We start from the raw sequence: 21,453 nt of genomic DNA, 5'->3' as shown, positions 1-21,453 counted from the left end.
CAGCACAAATGCAAACTGTCACAACACGATCCCCAATTCCTAAAGCCCAACTGCAAATTGGTAGAAGCACGAACCCCAATTGCCCCAACATGACAGCAAATGGCTCGCAAGACGAATGCAAAGACCCGCAGCACAACAGCAAAAACCCGCAGCGCAACAGCAAAATCCTGCAGCACGACGGCAAGAGGATGACCCGGAAGTTTTAAAAAAAAATAGGTAAATCTGAGGTCAGATAGGTTTTGTAAATACAGTATTATGCTTTTCATTGAGATATTAATTTCGAGTGGTGACGTCAATCATAGCTTTTCCTTAGTTTAGCTCCCACGGCTAATGGAGCGTACTAACTCTCGCAATAAAAGAGGGATGTCCTAACAACTAGCACGAACGTAGCACCAACAAATGGCACCAATTCAGGACCATTTTGCAGAAAATGGGCTTAGAGTGACGTCATACCTCGAAAAAATATCTCAAGCCCCCCAATTTTCTGTAAAATGGACCCAAATTTGTTTGTGTTATGATCGTGCTAGTTGTTGGGAGACCCCTCTGTTATTGATCGATTCGGTACGCTCCATTAGCCGTGGGAGCTAAGCTAAGGAAAAGCTACGAGTGGCGTTACCACTCGAAATTAATATCTCAATAAAAGTATAATACTGCATCGACAAAACCGTTGCAGCACAAACCAGCACAAACAATCGACACAATTCTTAATCGAAATGGGGGGGCTAGCTGACCTCAGATTTACCTATAAAAATTGTAAATATCTGTAAGACAAAAGCAGCACACACAAATCTTTTACAGCAAAAACGATAGAAATCATTTTTATATAAATTTGCGTCTGATAGGGGGGGTGGGGTGGTCAACTTCACGGAGGGCCGTAGATATGGTCACAAAGAAAAAATAGCAATATACAAAGTGCGGGATTTTGCTGTTGCGCTGCCGGTCTTTGCATTCGTCTCGCGAGCCATTTGCTGTCGCGTTGTGGCAATTGGGGTTTTGCTTTTGCCAATTTGCAATCACGCTTTATGAATTGGGGACCGTGTTGTGGCAGTTTGTATTCGCGCTTTTTTCTTTTGCAAAGCGATAGCTATTGGGGTTCGTGCTTTTTTTCTATTTGCAAAGTTTTTGGACTTTGCATTTCGCCTGACACCTCTCGGCCACCGTACATTACACTCTTATATAAGTGAAATTTTAAAAAAAAAAATGTAAAAAAGGTGACCTATGCTTTTTTTTGGAATGAAAAAGTTTAATTCAATTAGTTAATATAAACGTATTTGACGTGAAAGACGTTATCGAATGGATCATGTAATAATGTGTAGAACATAAAAAATAACATGAATTACCTTGCCGAGTAACTAATTACTCTTACGTTGAGGTAACTGAGTTACTAACGCAATTACTTTTTGGGAGAAGTAAATTGTAACTGTAACCTATAACCAGTGTTGTTAATACCGGCGTTAGAATATCACGGCGTTACTAACGGCGTTATTTTCTTCAGTCGTGAGTAATCTAGTTAATTACTTTTCTCATCTTGGCAATGCCGTTACCGTTACTGAGGCGGGAAAGCCTTGCGTTACTATGCTTTACGATGTTGGTTGACTGACGCGAATAAAGTCTGAAAAAGACGGACTCACGGAGACGAGAGAGCAGAGCAGGAGAGGGGAGGAGGCAAGACAGTGTGACGCAATTGCAAACGCAATGCTACTATGCTAAGTGGCGCCAATAATACCTGACTGTAGCCGATGCTTCAGTAGATATCACATATATACAGAACTGGATGCAAATGACAGACATGGCTGCATTAGCAACACGTATAATAAAGAACTAGATGCGTTAGTAAACAGCCACCATCTTAAAGCAGTAGATTTCTCAAGAAGGCTCTGTTGTAGAGAACCTTCCTAGCGAACCTGAGTAACTTTTTATCTAAAATGCTCCTAACTTGGCAAAACTTTACTGAAATTTATCTTTAAATGATGAAACAGTTTTAAAACTTCGACATGTTGAAAATAGACAGAAGGGAACTAATGCAATAACAGGAGCAATTTTAACAACTTTAACGGTTGATTCATAACAACAAATGACTTCCACACATAGCAAAGGTTACTATCTAGTTATCGCAATATCCACAAAGCCATTCTGTCTAGTTAAGTTTAGGGTAAAGAATTGGGCTAGGGCCAATTGTCCCAAAAACTCTTTAAACTTCACATTGTGTGACGTGTTTTTGAAAATTATCACCAGTTACTTTGCCAAGTAACTAATTACTCTTACATTCAGGTAACTGAGTTACTAAAACAATTACTTTTTGGGAAAAGTAATTTGTAACTGTAATTAATTACTTTTTTAAAGAAAGATTAACACCACTGCCTATTACGTTTTTTAAAGTAAGAATAACAACACTGGTTGCTGGTACACCAGAGACTTGTTGGGAAGAGAAACTCACTTGTAAAGTTGTCGGCCTGTGACTCAAATCAAACAGGTAGTATGAGTTCATGTGCAAGGCAAAGCTGTGATCGGTGACACGAAAGACAGCAAATTTGTGGCAAGTGTCATCATCCTTCTACAATTTTGATCTATTGCAGTCACTCTTCTCAAATGATCCAAACTTTCAAGTCCATCGAGAGCTCTTCAATGCACTTGTGAGTGAGAAACACACTCAGGGACAGATGTAGGTTAGTGCAGGATGGAAATTTTTCACCAAAAACTGGTAAAAATGAGCGATACTTTCTTATTGAATTATTCTAATTAATGTAATTGGATAACTGCTTTATTGTGAATGATAACATTTAATATGAGTAAAATTAACAATTTTTACATCTCCCAACCAGAGGAAACATGGCTTGTATGACCGATAACCTTGAAATTGTGGACCCTACAAGCTCATTTAGGTCAGCAGAATGGGAGCACACCAGTGACCTGCTTCTCCTTGAATTTTATAGTGAGTGCAACAACTTAACCCAGCTTTTTTGGCTGACATGCAATTCATTTTTCAAACTAGGTAAACTCCCTCTCATCTGTCCAGCCACCTCACTTCAACATGATATGCTTCCAAATTCTATAATCTGTTCAAATCTAAACAAACCTTAAACCATCCGGTGATGCTGTCCAAAATACCCCCCCACCCCTCAAAAAAATACTCGTGAATGCTTAAGCAGAGGCCCAAAACATCCACAAAGCAACAGCTTATGATGGGGAAGGCTAATCGCGTTATTGTCCGACGCTATGAATCCAGGTCAGTTAGTTTACACACACTCGCCTACACGGAAGGAGGCCTCCACAGATGATGGCCTCCAAGGAAAGTGCCAACATTACGACAACATAAACCACATGTCAACTTGCTGTAAATATCACATAAAAAAATAGAATGGTGAATTTGAGTTGGGCATGATACAAACACTCCTCATCTCTTCTTTCATCAAGGGTTGCGACTTTAGCATGTGTCTTTTTTGCTTGATTTGTATGGTTCAAGTGTTTACAAGCTAACACTATATCTACAGTGTCTGGGTTGAAGAACTGCATGTAAAAAAGCTGTGTAAAAGGCAGAAACATGTACTATTACACTACTAATGTCTCTTGGTATCAAAACTTTAAAGGGAACCATGGCTAGAAAGATAAACGCAATTATGAGTTAGACTAATTTGATATTAAAACTTCTCTTGATTTATCACGGTAGTTTTTATACAATTTGTAAAATTAGTTTAACTAGTAGGTCGCCATTGTTGTTGACGTCGCAGGGCGGTGACGTCACTGGGTTACGTTGCCGGGCTTCCAGAGAATGACTCTGACATTAATATGTCATCTGTTCAGCCCTTTCAATTTGAACCGGCGAGGAACATCAATGAGCACGACAGCACTGTTGATATTCACAAAACGAGCAGCAAAAGAAAAATGAACAAGAAAGACAGGATGAATGTTCTGCCAAAATGTGCTGCACCGGTGAAACATCTACAAGAGGCGAATTCGACACCCAAAGTACTACCGACCATGCACTTTCAGCTTGTTTTGCTTAGATGGGTACACACAGAACATACTAAAGATGCCCTAAGAAAATACTTAAATGTAGTAATATCATATAAGGGTGGTTTAAATACACTACCAGATCCCCCCAGGATTGCGAAATCTAAATTCAAGACTTTTAAGACCTTTTTTAATGCCATTTCAACTGAAAATTAATACTTTTCTCGCACCCATTATTTAGATAATATTGAATTAAAAAAATAAAGCACCGAACATCAAATTTAACCTCAATTACTAAGTGTGTTTGACAAAAGAATGCACATTTATTGAAGATACAATTAAAACACATTAAAATATAAGGTCTTTCAGAATTTTTTTTCCCAGCATAAAATGGATTTTACACTATTATTGTAAAGCAACTTCAGAAATTACATTTGCAATACAACATGTTTCCCTTTTAATAGGACCTAGTCAAGGTGGTAGGTAGGTGATTGTCAAGTTGGCCACCTTAACTGTAAAGTGCTTGCAATTGGCAGTGAAAGTTTAAAAAACAGCCACTAAATGGCAGTAGTTTACCTTTAATTACCACAAAATAAAAAAGCTACACATGACCATTTCCCTTGGTAATTGTTTTTTTCTAATCACATTACAAGAAGTATAAAAAACACATGTTAATCCTTTGTTAGCTATTGAAGACATTTCTTTTAATCAGATAGAGAAAATCCATACTCTTATTTAATCAAGAAAAACATTTAAATATACCAGGAGGTGTTTTACTATCACCTACATTATAATTTGCCTATCACCATGCCATGTTATTCAGATCAACGTTAGTACGTTACCCTGCACTCGTTCCAATAATAGACAGTGTCAACCGTGTTGTGTATCTGAGAGTGATGGTGAATCTACGACTCCGGTTTATCCATGCTAAGGCTAGTGCACCTGCCAATATCCCATTGAACATGGCTAACTCTGGAGTTAAAACTGCGAAATTCACATTCATTCAAAAGGCAAACCGTGCAGAAATACATTATTGCATCTAACACATTTCAACTGGAGAAATTGGCAACTTACTTTGAAATGTTAAGAAGGTCCACTGCCTTCGCATGGCCCATAAACTGCGACCCAAAGTATCTGGATGCGACTTGGTCGCCGATCCAATACCTCACATGCTGGTCCAACTGTTTGGACTTGGTTGTCTTGTTGAGGCTTTCGTCGAACATAACAACTAAGGCATCTGAGCAGTTCCTTGCGTTAGCACACAGTACTGTGCGATTGGCTGCTGTTGATGCTAATGATGCTAACGGCGCGCACGCACGAGGTGCAGCGCATCGTAAAAATTCTACACGTCATCTTGGATTAAAAAAAAAAAAAAAAAACAACTTTGTCATGGATATAATTTAGGTTGCACTGAGATGTTCTTGAAAATTAAAACCACTGTGAAAAAATTCCAGACTTACGGCAGCTAATTTAATGCTTTTAACACCTTTAATAATGGAAAACTAAATTCAATGCTTTTTTAATACTTTTAATAACCTGTGGGTACCCTGACGACGTGACTGATGTAGTCAACTGATTAACAATCTGCTTTAAAGCTATCACAAGAAAACACAATGCTTAAAAGTGCAAGAGAGAAACACACGCAAAAAGTATTTTGAGGCAATGAAAAGGTAATAAAAGGCTCAATAAAAACACAAATAGTAAGTACTTGCCGCTTTTAACTGATGTGCGCATGTGTTGGACGTCTCGCCGCAAAGGAAGGAATTGCAGAACATAATAGGGTTCTTAATTGGACCAGCAAGCCAGTAGGGCCAAGTTTTACTAAAATAAGATCAGTGACTACACTTGTAACTAAAACCATATAGCCCAAATCAGCATTTCCCACTGGAATTAATGAAAAGTAATTTGTCCCAGGCCCACCCCAATCCCAAAGAATTAGTATACATGTTTCAATACAAAAGAAAATAACATTCCTTATGCTGTATTAAATACAAACATTGAGTGATAACATAAGGAAATACAATTATGAAAATAACAATGTTTGTGCATCATGATTTAATGCTACAGTCCAATTCATTGTACTGCTCCTTTTGGTGTGGCCACCGTAGCCACTGGGAGTTCGTACAATAGTCTTTTAGACGCAAGCAAATAATAATAATAATAAATAAGAGTGTTAGTTAGCCCGAGCTGATGTGTGTTATTTGTTCATTTTTATTTGATTGCAATCACTTTTAAATGGTATGATTTGACAATGCTCACGGCCTTACGTCAAACCATGTCTTATTATCCAAGTACCTTCCCTCTCTGTTCGTTCTCAACACCAACAAATGTCAGGAGCGCCAAGGAGCTGAGTAAGCTCATCTCAAGTTGGCCACTTCCTGGTTGTAAACTGAGGCGCACTCAGCATTCAGTATTTAAATATTGCAATATTTAAATTTATACATGCGCATTTGCCGTGGTTTAGTACAATACTTTTGTCTCGTGACTGCTATCTTTGCCCCCCAGATCTCCACCATGGGTCACTGTTCGCTGTCTAGCCGGCCGAGAGGCACTTTTGCTCAGCTTGTTGAGCAACAAAAGGCAGCCTCTTCGCCTGGTTCTCCATCAATGTGAAGGTTTCATTTTAGCTGAAATAAGAAATAAGCATTTTGGAACCAGGAAGGTCCAGCAAAAGCTTGCCTCCTGACTTAATACGCCTCTCCCTCAAGCAAGAATGTCAAGTGAGTGATTTTTTTTTCCAAATAATTATGAAACTGCAAAGCTCAGTGTCATTGAAGAACGATTGTAGTCCGTGTCCCCGCAACGTGTCAAAGTCACCAAACACATTGCTAGCGCCCACATGGAAATCTGGTATCATAGATTGAAAGGTAATGAAAAATAATGTTAAAAAACACTTTAGTGCCTCTTTAAGTGATTCACTAAGATGCTTTAATAGCAGTCATTTTCATAGCAGACTTTCCAAAGGCAAAACTATGTAGTTGTTTTAAATCCGCAGGTCTATTTATTTTTATTTCCATGTAAATTTCAGCAGGGAGTGGCATGAAACAGCGTCTGCACTATATGCGTCCACAAATCAAAGCAAAACCTTTCCTAATGTTGGTTCATATCTCAAAATCCCTGTAATGTGTATCACTTATATCTTCGACACCAATGTACAACTGTTTCACTTTTGACCTTAAATGTCCTTTCAATAACCAGGGGCCTCCATCACACCTCCTTTGTTGGCAGAGCAGCATTCATGAACTGTATTTTGATTGCTTTCTTCAAGCATGAGCGGCATGATTACAATAAAGAAGGTCAGACTCATTGAAGGTGAAGTACCCGGCGGGTGATCCTTTAACAATAGTTTTTTTTTTTTTTCTGTATCTTCACTTTTCTTCGTATTTCTTTTCTTGTGCATTTGTTCACTATGAACTCAAATATATTTGCACTTTTCCCTCTGTTTTTGCAGTGGATATGAAAATGGACTATGAATATGTATGCTAGGGAAGCAAGGATATTGCCTATGGTGAGCCGTTATGCATTATGCAGCTTTTTTTCTGTCTCATCTACATTCATTTTACACACACACCCCCACGCACATTACCCCTAACACACATGCAGCGAGATTCATCACATGCATTGAAAAGCTGCTCAATAATTCCCCCTCTCTAAATACTTTCTTGCCTTCAAACATACTTACTGTTCCATTAATTCATTTAGAATGCACATACAGTAAACATGACACGTACAAGAAAGTCTGCTTCCTCTGTAGGCAAGTGCATAGCAATAACAGCCGCACAAAAACTTGTCAAATAATAGCCTAAGCGTTGAAGTTATAAAAGAATACAGGAGTCCATTAAAGGAGCATAAGATGGTGTGTGCTTCAGATAGATATGCATTAAGGTTGTGTGGCAATACATGCAAATAATTTCTAACAGTGTCCTTTCTCGACATGGAAAGCTGTATTACGGATACAGAAAAACACACGTACACACACACTATGCAGAGGGTGGTAAACAACTCCTGTAAACACTTTATGCAGTGTCAGTAAAACATTAGGCAGCCATTTCAGCATTTAAAAAATTCACTACTAGCACTTCAAAAGGATGATTTCTGCGGCTTAGCTTAATGTCAAGTTTGTAAAGGTGTATATTCTTCTTTTATTATTGATATTCCCCCAGAGCTCTGGCAGAGACGTGGTCATAAATCGCTTCCCGGTGAGCAGAACAGAAAATACAAAGAGATGCAAAGTGATCGTCAGATATTTGTCAATATGCATCAATCTCCAGTCCAGAGGATACAACCTGTTACATCAGGCGGATACAAGCATGGCCGCCGAGGCTGAAAATGTGTTGACAGCAAGATGGCCAAAAAACTAAAAGTTCACGACAACAACCCCTGGCGAGGGAAAAATATAAAATCACCATTCTCGGTCGATGTTCACTCGGTTGTTTTATTGTGTAGGAAAAAAAGCAAACCATAGACAGGACACAAAACTCTAATGGCAACTTTATGGTTTACGAAACACTTAAAGAAATCAAAAGAGTTAAAATGTGGTCGTCAGTAACAATTAATTTTACAGAACATGCACATTAAAGGAATTATAGAAACCCTAATTTCTGAGAAAAGAAATATGGAATCACTCATTCTGAGGACAAAAAATAAGGAAAGATCACACAAAAACAACTTATACAAGGGTACATCTACTTTTGAACGTCTCTACATACAGAATTATGGGCAGAGTAGCCAAAAATTTTACTCAAGTAAGAATAGCGTTACTTCAAAATAATATTACTCACGTAAAACTATAAGTCGTCGTCCAAGAAAATGTACTCAAGTACAAATAAAAAAGTACTTGGTAAAAACAATACTCAAGTAATGAGTAACATTGTGAGTAACTTCTTATATTTTTATTTGATTTTAAAAAAAAATTCACAAAAAGAAAAACGCTTCAATCTGTAGTAATGAGGCCCTATTCTCACTCAGTTAAACAACAATGCAAAGAGAACTGGGATTCCCAATCAAAATAGGCTAGCTATGCAAAACACACATAAAACTTACTCAGACTTTGGTCAAACTCTATTCAAAAATTTCGTTTAGCTCAACAAATACGCTAGATGGCAATATTTAGTCACAATATACAAACTATCAGGTTTCATACGTTGTGAAGCCAGCACTCAAATGACAAGGATGGACCAGTAAAGAGGGAACTACGGCGACAGTCGAGGGACATAACACACTCATTGGCTTGATTTCTACAGTGCCCTCCATAATTATTGGCACCCCTGAAAAAGACGTGTTTTTTAGCTTCTTATATATTTTTTTAAAATTCAAATAATATGGGACCTTAATGGAAAAAAAGAGAAAAATCCAACCTTCAATAAAAGTACATTAATTCAGTAGGGAAATAAATCCCACATAAAGAAAAAATTATTTGACATCAAATAATGTGTGTCACAATTATAAGCACTTCGGTGTTAATACTTTGTACAACCCCCTTTTGCCAACAAAACAAGGTCTGGGGACTGAGATGGCCATGGGAGGAGCTTGATTTTGTGTCTGGTGAACCATTTCAGTGTAGATTTGGCCATATGTTTAGGGTCATTGTCTTGCTGAAAGACCCAGTGACGACCCATCTTCAGCTTTCGGGCAGAGGGCAACAGATTTTGATTTAAAATGTCCTGGTATCCCAGGGCCTTTGGAAGCGAAACAGCCCCACAGCATCACTGACCCACCCCCATACTTCACAGTGGGTATGAGGTGCTTTTCAGCATGCGCATCTTTCGTGGCACGCCAGACCCACTTAGAGTGTTTGTTGCCAAAAAGCTCAATCTTGGTCCCACAAAAAAATACTGGGACCGTGTGCTTTGGTCAGATGAGACCAATAATAGATCATTTTCAGGCCATGGCACTGACCTTATATGTGTGTTTCACAGTTTTTGCTCGTTTGCAAGTTGCATAATCATCTTGAATGATTTAATCATCCCCAAAAATCTTTTCAAACGATTGGATAAGAAATATGCCCAAAATGTCAACATAAACCTGTATGTTTATTGAAGTTCTAACACCAGATATCTACTCAGTGCCTTACCCGGTCATGCATCCCCATATCATCAACGATGGTGGACAGAGCTTCTTCAGGCACTTCTCTATATAAATCTCATTGAAACAGCATCAAATAACTTTCCAGTATCACCAACTTTCCTAATGCAGATTTGTGATTTATCACTGAATAATAATTAATCACTGTCCTCAACAGCTTTTCCTTCGCCCATTGTAATTTCACTGTTTTCCGTTCATGATTATTTTCGCTTGGCTTTTTAAAAAAAAACAGCTATGCCGCAACAAAAAAAAGATCAAAATTATTAAGCACAACCAGATTTCATAAACAAGGCAAACTGGTTTGTAAGGCGTACAATAATTTTGGGAAAAATTGCAGTGGTACCACTACTTACGAAGTTAATTCGTTTCAGGACCTTGTTTGTGTTCATAGAAATAGTTGTATGTTGAGCAGGATTTTCCCATAAGAATACATTATAATTCGATTAATTCGCTCCACAGCCCGAAAACCTACACTAAATCCTTAATAAATGCTGCTGGTACTATTGCAAACAGCCATTACACAGCGCAAAACAAATAAATCATGAATAAAATTCGGAATAATAATATAATACTGTAATAGTAATATTAATAACTGTAATAATGTAACAAATCGGGTTCTAATGTGGCAGATGTGTTTTGCGTGGTGTACCTGAACGCACCGCGTGGCTGACTTGACAGAGTGAGAGAGGGACTTTTCACTTTCACTTTGTTCAGCCGCAGCAGACAGTAGGCATGTTGTGTTGCACAAGTTCTGAAACAAATTATTAAAAACCTGACAAAGCTGGCGATTTTTTTACGATGTTACTACAATAATAATTGTCACCTTAACTTATAAAGACTGACGAACGGAGGTCAGAAGAGGACAGTCGAGATCGTAGACATTCCACGGCCGTATTGTCGAGCCAGTTCACGGATGCGCGCACCACGCTCATATTTTTTCTATCATTTCCATCTTTATTTCAATTGTAAGCCTCACCTTTTTCCTTTTTTTTTCACCACCTGCGCTAACTTTCTTGGAACCCATGTTGATTTCTCTCACAAGAAAATCCGCCCAGCGTCCGTCTTACAGTAAAAAAAACTGCAGCGCTGTCATAAATCGTAGTATTTCGAGCATGTAGAAAAAAATGGCGAGTCAAATTTTACGTCAGATGTCAAAAAGAACGTGTGTCGAAGCGATTGTATGTCGAGGTACCACTGTACTATTTATAGTCCGTAAAATGCAGTACAACTATATCAGAAAAAGTCTGGGTTCCAAGGTAAAACAAGTTAAAGTGCCTATGACAACAAAAAGCATGTTTGTTTCATATCTCCCGCAGTGTTTTATCCTCCTGAATGAAATGGACCACTTGGACATGTGTGGAAGTGATCAATTTATAAATTCAATTTTTTGAATCCCGCGCCATGAAAAAGTGTAACTTCCTGGATTGAGGAGGCATGTCAATGTGACGTCACGCGGGTCAGCATCTCATTGCTTTATAGTATGCAGATGGACAGCTGACTCAGCTGATTTGATGATTAATTCATTTATTTTTCGCAACACGCCAACCAAATGTGCTGCAGGGTTTTGTTGCTGCGCCATGGTGAGGCATGTGAGCCTTTTTGGGTTTCAAAAAGTTCCCGTTGACTGCAGGGAATAGCCAAAACAAGTTTGGCAACTGTGGGACCATTGGACTTGCGAGGAAGTGAGTAAACATCGTCTTTTGTATTATGTCAAATACTGGGATCATGGCACACGTTTTAATAAGGAGGTGGCTTGCATTTTGTGATTGACCATGCTCCTTGTCCACAGAGAAGGCCACTCGGCGTACGCACACCCCCCTTGGTTCTCTTGACGTGCCCGCCGGGAGAGCGCTACACTCTGCTTATGCTTGTGCGGTTCTCCATATCGTCCAGAATTCCAGCCCCCTCTGCCCTCTTCGTAATATGCCACTATCCTCGGGTTGGGCTCGGGCAGCGACCCGCTCCTTCCACGTCAGCCAGTTTGTCCAGCGGTCATTCTCCAGCTGCTTTCCTGGCAAACGAGCCCTCCTGCCCGCAGCAGGGGAACGACGAGCTGTAACTTGCTCTCCGCTGGGCGGGTTGCCAATCGGTGAAGACAATCGGCAACCCCGCTGCTGTGTGACATGACCGGGGTAGTTTAGTGTGATTTTTCGCTTCGAGAGGCGAGAATAAGACTTGGAAACGCCACTCGGATCGGGTTAGCATGTCATCTAGCTGTCATGCCTCCTGGTTTGTTTACAATCTCCGATGCCGGGGCAGAGAAATGACAAAAGCCGGACTAACTGAGGTGGCATAAAATACCATTCGGTTCAAGAAGTTGACAGTTTTGACCATTATGGAGTAATTTTGCCATGTCGTACTGAATAAATGCATTTTTAATATTTCATATTCCATCTAGCACAAGACTGTTATTTGTCAAGACCATACCATTTATTTATCAATTGGGGAAAAAAAATACTTGGATCAAAAGAATATCCTGTAAAAATATTGGAGTAGAGATATATTGAAATAATAACATTTTGCTCCTCTCTTTGTCGCATTTTCCTCGTTCTGAATAATTCCCCCTCAATGGCTAAATTCTAAATCAGATGAAATCGTGACCCTGCCTACGTCATCCTCCAGCTGGGGACGCTAGAGCACTATAATGATAGGCGGGGCTAAAAGGCAGATTAAAAGATTAATTTCTTGTCATCTGCACTTTGCCAAATTGTTGTATATAATCGAATCGTCTCAAAATATTATTCTAATTCACATATAAATGCTATTTAAGATTTTTTTTTATGCTGTCACAGGCACTTTAGGGCAAAGACAACACCTTGTACAGATGATTCATATGAAAGACGCTTGCTCCAAGTGTTTACGTGTGCAAATTGGAAAATTCTCAAAACCTCTGATAATCGAGAAAATATTTGAAACCAAAAATTACACAACCAACTGACGCAGCCATTTTGTAATGTCAGTTATACCCATTCACATACACACCAATGGACTTGATTACAGATGCATGTGATAAAGTGTATTAAATATGTCATGAGGTAGGGCGGGTAATCAGGGTTTCGAACATTTGATTGGTTCAATAATACAGGCAATGATTAAATGTCTGCCCTCCTGTCAGGCAGTCAATTTCTGGAAATATTTTTTAAAAATAATAAAATATTCTTATTTACATTTTCCTCCACTATTATATATCAGAAGAATGAGATTCTATGTTTAGAATTTATTAATCAAGATCATTTGCACTGAGATGCACATGATGAAGATGTCTTTCTCTTTCCCTTTAAGTAGCCCTTATCTGGTGTAATGCACTGTCAAGGGTTCAAAATGAAAAAAATATGTATAGAAAATGGTAAAAGTCGAAACAAATTTTTAATTTTCTCACGAACACATTATCCAACATGTTTATTTTATTTCTAGACAAACTAAATGTTCATACTGTGTACGAGACTGGGTGACTCGGTCAGCTGGACAAGTGAGTGCGTGTGTGGGTGTTCAGCACCATTCAGCTGCCAAACGCAGCGCGCCAACACTTAACCGAGGAAGCACAGGCGATCGAGTTAACCTGAGTGACGAGTTAACCTGAGAGTGACACGTCCGCTGTTGAGCTGCTTCTCTCGCGACTGGAAGCTGACAGCTGCAACAGCGGCAACTAAACAATGGATCCAAACAATGTTCTCGTATAACATCGTGCGTAATTGTAATGTAATCTGTGAGTTTTCCACGTAGGCGGTATGAATTAATTTCCAATCTACTATACTAATAATAGTAAGGTTTGTTTTTGTTTGTCAAAAAGTAGTAGTACTTTACATTTTAATAGTAAAAGATCAGTTGTCAAATACAGTCGAACCGCTTCTGCAGTCAGAGCAACGACGTGACTCATCCCGCGATTGAGTGTTTTGGAGTCCGCATGTGAATAAGCATGCGCAGAAAACACCACAGGTTCACTATTTATTGTTAGTCAGAGAAGGGGGGGAAAAGTGCTTTTTGATTTTAGGCGAAAGTCATAAACAAATTGCATGTGTTGTAATTTGTGTAATAAATAAAGACTGACATATCGTGAACATTGCATTTAGTCGTTTTTTTACAAGGCCTGCTGACTGAAACTGGATGTAACCGGAATCATGTTAATTGATGAAATAATTATGGCAAAAGCCGCTCCAACAACACAAACGCCTCCATTTCATCCCAGTATACCATGTTTACTGGTAGATTTTTCTTTTTAGCCGTCTTGGAAAACAGTGCACCAAATGCCTTGAGGGCAGTCATTTAACTCACTGGCTGCCTGCATTGAGGGCGGTAGATGTCCAATTCATTTTGAGTGGGAGGGCTGCGCATGACCATGCAACAAAGACTTCCACAGATCTGAAACGTGAACATTGACAGCCAGTCTTCAGAGTTTAAATTGGACGTGTATCGCCGTCAATGGCAGGCAAGGAGTTAAATACAATGACTTTTTTTTTTTTTTTTTTAATCGCTTTAGAGTGTTAATTGGAGCCATAATAAGAGTGTATTTCTGTTTTTATTCATTGTCATTAATTCAGCAATTATTTACGTTGTATACATTTACTTATAAAAAATTATTATAAATGTAAACTTATATATATATATACAAATTAATAAGAAAATAATAGTTTTTAATTACCAAAAATAGTCGCTCTCAAAATGGTTAAAATGTTTCAAATGTAAACGTGAGTTGCAAGTGGGGCCTCTCAGGCCAGCATGGGTGCATCCCTTCCCTGCTCCAATAAAACGCAGAAATACCTATTTTTTAAAAGAGAGAATTTTCAAAATAAATATCGTATTTAGTTGCAAAATAGAGGAAAGCAGAAGAAATGCCATTCTCGAGGCGCGGCCCAGCTTGAAAAATACGCAGTATACTGATGCGTGCATCTGCCTTCGGTGCCCGTGATTAAGTTTATCAAACGGAAAATACAGGCACAGAATGCACCTGGGATAATCTATGCCGGGGAAGCGTGCAAAATGGGTAGAACATTGCGTTGGATGAAAACAACTGACGTGGAAGTTTGTTTCCCATGCGTTATCTCATCTCTCCCATCTTAGGTGCTGTTAACGCTCCACTGGCTGTTTGACGCCCCCAGCCCTCCTACACACACGAGCGATGTGCAGTCACGGGACGGGATGTACAATGTGTATGATCCAAACACCTTGTAATCCAATGAAAAGAAACAAATAGCACTGCAGTCTAGGTGGCAGAGGGCACTTCCAAGGCCAAAGATGAGGAACCACAAAAAAAGCGTCCTACACCCACCATACATTTTAGACTGAAATATGAATCCCTCCACCCCATGTCATTTGGAAATTCAGTATCCAGACAAATCATGCATGAAGACAAAACCTGATAGAATCAATTAACGTGAAGCTTCTTTTTCTAAGGGATCACACAACTCCTGAGGCCCGTGATCACACAAAATTCAAATTTGGATTTTTAAGACGAGGGAATCATGAAGCTCCCATCTGCAGCATTTAGAGTGAAGCCAATCAGTGAAATCTGGAGCCTCAGAAAATGGAGGATGAATAATTAGAGCAGGGCTGATAACGACTGCATCTGCATGCTCACTCCTACCCTCCCGTTTGCGTGTTCATCAATAAATTGCAATGTTAACAAAGCATCGTCTTGAAAGTCTCCCACTGAGCATAATTATCTCCCAAAATTAATTCATCTCTGCTAGAAACTGCTCACATATCTCCCATCAAAAAGCAATGACCCCTATGCTGTTGCTGCATGAACGCACACACAGGCTTTTACGCACCATTTTGCATGCACTCACCTGCTTAAAAAAGATTAAAATTGCGTTTAAATGATAAAAATAATTGCACAAGGAGAATCAGATTTCTCCTATACTTTCCTCCAGGGATATAATTTGTTTGAGTGCAAAAATACATTCAAGTCATTTGCCCTTTTGGACTTTGACACGAAAACACCAAAGAGCACGATGGACCAAAGGTGCTCGGTCACACCGTGCGCCCTCAGGATGATCACTATCAGTCTGCTTCTGCGTATTCATCGCTGTTCACAATACCTGCTTGCATTAATCAGACAAATCAAATGGTCGCTGTGTTGCTATCCTCTAACGAGCGAGATGCGCGACTTTTTGTGCGCCATTTGGTCATTTTACGCACTCCTCCAATATAAGGTGCCTTTTAATTTTTGTGTTCTGAACTTATATCCCTCACCATCTAGACTTCATATTGTCAAGAAAATCAATATCACACGAAAAGATGGTAGATGTGCTCGCGGGCACCTATTAAGCAAAACACCAAAAAAGTTAGCAAAAGCCCTCCAAAATACATTTTGTAGTGTTTTATCAGCCCACATCAGCATCATTTATCAAAGTAATCCCGTTATGATCGTGCACGCGTAAAATCAATATGGAAGATGCGGCGTGCAGATGGACATATGAAGAAAGAAGACTCCATCTCGGTGGCCTACCTTCTTGCAAAGAATACAGCAGAAGTAAAGTTACAAGCCACATGCCATTCAAAGCAGTAATAGTTCACAGGAATGTGGTGCAGTCCCCTTCCAAAAGAAGAGCGCACGGCGCAGCAGGTCTGCCAGGCAGGCGAGGCTCCGTGCTGGACTGGGTTCTTGGCTTGCGCTTCCCCCGGCAGGTCGCTCCAGCCCTGGTCCCGCGCTCTCTCCGGCGCCGCGAAACGAACCGCGGAGAAAGTACCGCCTCCGCTGCCTGATCCCTCCTCCCCTTACCGGGACGGAGTGCTGTCGCCCCACCCCCGCAATCCTCATCAAGATGTTGGGGGACGAGACGCGCGCATCCCGGATGGAACAAGCAGCCTTACGCGCGCTTTGACGCATGCTTCATCATGAGCGTGGTGGCAGGTTTACCATTAAAAATAGTGTCAAAGTTCTTGCCGAGTCTTACAAAAATAATATCATTTTTGTCTTGAACGGAGTGAGCAGAGGCGGGTAGAGTAGCCAAAAAAATGTACTCAAGTAAGAGTAGCGTTACTTCAAAATAATATTACTCAAGCAACAGTAAAGGTAGTCATCCAAAAAATGTACTCAAGTAAAAAAGTATCCGGTGAAAAGAATACTCAAGTAATGAGTAACATTGTGAATAACTGCTTACAAATTTGTTCGTTTGTTGTTTTTTTTAAACAATGTTTTTTTTTCTGAGCACAAAGTTAACTTTACGAACTGCTGTTACAATGATACTAACTCGTGTTGCCCCGATACCATTTTTTGGCCCCGATACCCATACCTGGTTGGGTAATGTCGGCCGATACCGATACCATTTCGATATCACCCTGTTTAGGGGGAAAAAATTATATATATATGGCGGAAAACACAGAAAAGGCTGAAAAAGCAGTTTCTGCTCTTGCACCCCTCTTTAAAAAAAACTGCTATATTTTAAGCTGAAAGAACTGTTGTGTTTGATAGAACAACATGTCTATATGCTGCCATAGCAGATTCATGGTGCATTAAGCCCCCGAACTATTTTTGAATTTGTCCGTTTTACCCTGAAAACCCCATTTACAGACGTCGCGCAACCGCTTTTGTTTCAACCCAGCCATAACACGAAGGTAATTATATTTATTATTCAAAATGTCTGTCGTTTTTAATTTAGAATCAATAATTGATGTCTCAAATTTCATTAAAAAAAAAAAAAAAAACGACTTTAGAAAATTATTCACTCAAATATTTTAAACTTTTAAACAAATTATGTCACAATGAAAAAAATGGCGTCTGTACAAAAGTCACGGATATCTACCTCATAACTATCGCTTAATTGTATTTTTTTTGTAACTGTCGCATTTTCTCCGATATCTTAGATGGCAAATAATCGATCCCAAAAAAAAAACAACAACAAAAAAACATTTAAAAGGGTAAATCTATGAAAAAGAAAATCTCGACCACTCCTTGATGTCTGCGATTTCTGCATCGCGACCTTTGTTTTATTACCATGTTTCACCCATAAAATCCCCAAAATATCCAGCTGTGGTAATTCACATCTGTGTCTTGACACTCGATGAAACATGCTACATGGAGTTTTTGGATCGAAACAAGGTAAGTAAGCGATAATATCTTGTTAAAGTCATGGCATCTGTAATTCTGCTCTCGCGTGCTCTCACCTCCAGATAATGTTTTTTAAACAGCAAAACCCTTTTTTTTTTTAAATGCCCTACTGTTCAAAATTGAGATTTTAAGATTTCCAATTATGTATCACACATGCATATCGGACAAATTTGAAAGTTGGCCAAATTGGGGGTCTGAGAGCGGAACTTCAAGTCACCTCTGTTAGGTTTTGTGTTGGTTTTCTCCTTGTGTGACTTGTCTCTGTGATTGCCCATTGATTTCACCTGTTGTGCCTTCTCCTAGTGTCCTGCAATCTGCATCCTAGTGTGTTACCCAGCTTTTCCTTGTTGTCTCGTTACCCTTTGTCTACGTGTGTATATAAGCTCCCAGTTTCTTTTCAGTCCTTGTTGCGTCATTGTCAATGTAAGCGTCTATGTCCGTGTCAAAGCCAAGATCCTGTCCAAGCCCTCGTGTTCTAAACCCTCCGGTAAAGTAAGTTTTGTTTGAACCTTGCCTTTTTTGATCCCCAGTACTTTTGGTTGTACTTTGTGTTTTGTTAGTTATTATTAAAACGTTTTTGAGATCACCACCACCTCCCTGGCTGCCTTTGTTTTCCCTGCAATTGGGTCCACACAACCTGCCTGCCCAGCACCACCTGACAACCTCAGTGTTTTCCGCCATATATATGGCGGACAACACAGAAAAGACTGAAAAAGCTGTTTCTGCTCTTGCACTCCTCTTTAAAATAAACTATATTTTAAGCCAAAAGAACTGTTGAGTTAGAACAATATGTCTATAAACTGCCATAGCAGATTCATGGCACATTAAGCCCCCGAACTATTTTTAATTTGTCCATTTTACCCTGGAAACCCCTGTTTACAGACGTCGCGTAACAAAGGTAATTAATTTATTATTCAAAATGTCCGTCATTTTTAGCTTAGAATCATTAATTGATGTCTAATATTTCGTTACCCCCCCCCCCAAAAAAACACTTTAAAAAGTTTTTCACTCGCATATTTTGAACTTGAAATTAAGTCACAATGAAAAAAATGGTGTCTGTAAAAAAGTCACGGATATCTACCTCATAAGTATCGCTTAATTGTATTTTTTTTTTTTTTTTACTGTCGCATTTTCTCCGATATGTTAGATGATATATAATCGATCCAAACAAAGAAAAATTGGGGGGAAAAAAAACGTTTAAAAGAGTAAATATATGAAAATGAGCATCTCGACCACTCCCCGATGTCTGCGATCGCTGCATCACAACCCTTGTTATATTACCATGTTTCACCCATAAAATCTGCCAAAAATCCCGCTGTGGCCATTTACACTCACTCCCAAAACCCGTCCGTACCTGTTCAGACCTTCCCACATTCAAAAAACTGTTAAAAACTCACCTTTTTAAACTAGCTTTTAACTTATAATTATTTTCTTTGTTTTGTTCTGTTCACGTTGTTTGCTGTTTTTGTTCCTACTGTAAAGCGTCTTTGAGCTTTGGTAAAAGCGCTCTACAAATAAAATGTATTATTATTATTAATATTTCGTTAAAATCATGGCGTCTTTAATTCTGCTCTCGCGTGCTCTCACCTCCAGTTAGGGTTTTGCTGTTTTTTTTTTTTTTTTAATGCCCTCCGGTTCAAAATTTGTATTTTCCCAGAAAATTGAGATTTTAAGCTTTCCAATGATGTATCACACATGCATATAGGACAATTTTGAAATCTGACAAAACTGGGGGTCTCAGAGCGAAACTTGAAATCACCTGAGTGTTTTCCGCCATATATATACTAGTATATATAGTATATTCTGTATACACTGCTTATATGAAGCGCGAAATACTTGGTTGGGAAATCATTGCTAACATGGTTTTGTCAGGCTGCTGCTTACCTTCGTGAAACAGGAAAGACTAATACAAAGTGAATCATGTAAAAAATTTTATTGCATACCTGGTATGGGTGACAAATAATAATTTTATGATAATTGATCACACCATCCTGTCCCTTTATCATACACCTCTCCTCATACACATTTTATGTTTATATTTATTTAGATTTTATACTTTATACTTGCAAGTCACTTTTGAGATATTAACTTATCCTTCACTGTAAAAGGAGGTGCTCCACAATTTCATTGTACAACTGTATAATGACAATAAAGGTCTATTCTATTCTAAGCGGGGCGCACTTGCACTTACTCACGCGAAGAAGAGCGCGTTTACACGCCAGAAGAAGACGCACAGATACGAAGCATCCGAGCGAGTGAGCGAGCTAGTGAGAAAGGAAAACACAGCTGCGAGCCTTGGTGCATTTTTGATACTTTAAAATATCTACAGAGGCAGCGTCTGTATGTATCTTCTTTTGGATTGTTGTTGTGTGTTTCCACTCGCGATCGGACACTTAAAGCCAGTTGTGTAGTTGTTTCGATGATGTGTGGACACGAGCGAACGCATGCTGTTTGTGAATGTCATACCTGTATTAGCAGCTAATCATCGCGGTGTTGAGTTGTTGCGAACATGTTTGTTTCATTTCTATTTTTAGTTTGTTTCTTCAAGTTATGACGTTAGTATCAACGTTATGACATAGTCAAAAAATCATACCGATGTCCTGCATCGTCATTTGGGAGTTTAGCTCGCTGTATAGCCAGGACTGAGCCGTAGCGTCTTGGTGAGCACAGTACAGCTGCTTTCAAGTAATGGCAGTAAATGATGTTGGCGCCCTATTTGTTGGTACTCACCGATACCGATACCAACATTTCGGGCCGGATCGGTGCCCCCCGCCGATACTGGTATAGGTATTGGTGCAACATTAATAATAACCCATTACATTACCACATTGAGCCAAAGAAATACAAAAAAAAAATCATTGAATTCCTGCGAAGAAATAAATGACAGAAATGAAGCATTATTCGTCCAAAGAGCATGAATGCCCTCTTAGTGGAAATAATAGTTCGAATAATGAGTACTGAGTTCCTTAATGGTTACTATTATGAAATTAAAAGAATTATATCTCCGGTTTTCCGCAGTCAATCGGAAATAAAAACTGAGAGAGAGGTTTAAATCCACACTTTCGAGTCATGTTAAGGGCAGCGCTCTATGTCAAATACTTCATTTTTAACGGTGCTTTAAAGACGCCACGTGATTGAATAGGCTGGTGTGATCATAGAACGGCAAGCTTGCGTCTGATTGGTATATTGTAGTCAAGTGATTATTGTTGCGACGTCTCATTGATGAAATTTGTAGGGCTACTCTTGGCATCGCTAGAAAAAAAAAAATCTAATATGTACAATAAAGATGAAAAATGTAATGACTCCTGCATGTGTAGCCCAAAGTAGCGGAGTAAGTGTAGCGTTTTTTTCTTCACAAATTTACTCAA

The 21,453-nt window shown here is 39.1% G+C and overlaps 1 protein-coding gene across 4 annotated transcripts in view; it reads right to left on the bottom strand.

Moving 5' to 3' along the window:
• dscaml1 (Down syndrome cell adhesion molecule like 1) overlaps positions 1-16,751 on the bottom strand; it is a 246,311-nt gene extending 229,560 nt beyond the window's left edge. The window contains exon 1 of one of the 4 annotated variants that reach the window (XR_009063448.1): positions 16,484-16,751. Coding sequence is in view for 3 of the 4 variants with exons in the window: in XM_057838656.1 (XP_057694639.1) it covers positions 16,484-16,526 (43 nt within the window). In the remaining variant the exon portion in view is untranslated. Of the gene's footprint in view, positions 1-5,025; positions 5,246-16,483 lie in introns of those variants that run through there. The other 3 variants (XM_057838656.1, XM_057838654.1, XM_057838655.1) reach the window with 3 other exon arrangements.
• Between the last annotated feature and the right edge of the window lie 4,702 nt (positions 16,752-21,453).

Source organism: Corythoichthys intestinalis, chromosome 6 (assembly GCF_030265065.1).
Source record: "Corythoichthys intestinalis isolate RoL2023-P3 chromosome 6, ASM3026506v1, whole genome shotgun sequence".
Lineage (NCBI taxonomy): Eukaryota > Metazoa > Chordata > Actinopteri > Syngnathiformes > Syngnathidae > Corythoichthys > Corythoichthys intestinalis.
The sequence above is the reverse complement of the archived record's forward strand: the minus strand, read 5'-3'. Positions and strand labels throughout refer to the sequence as shown.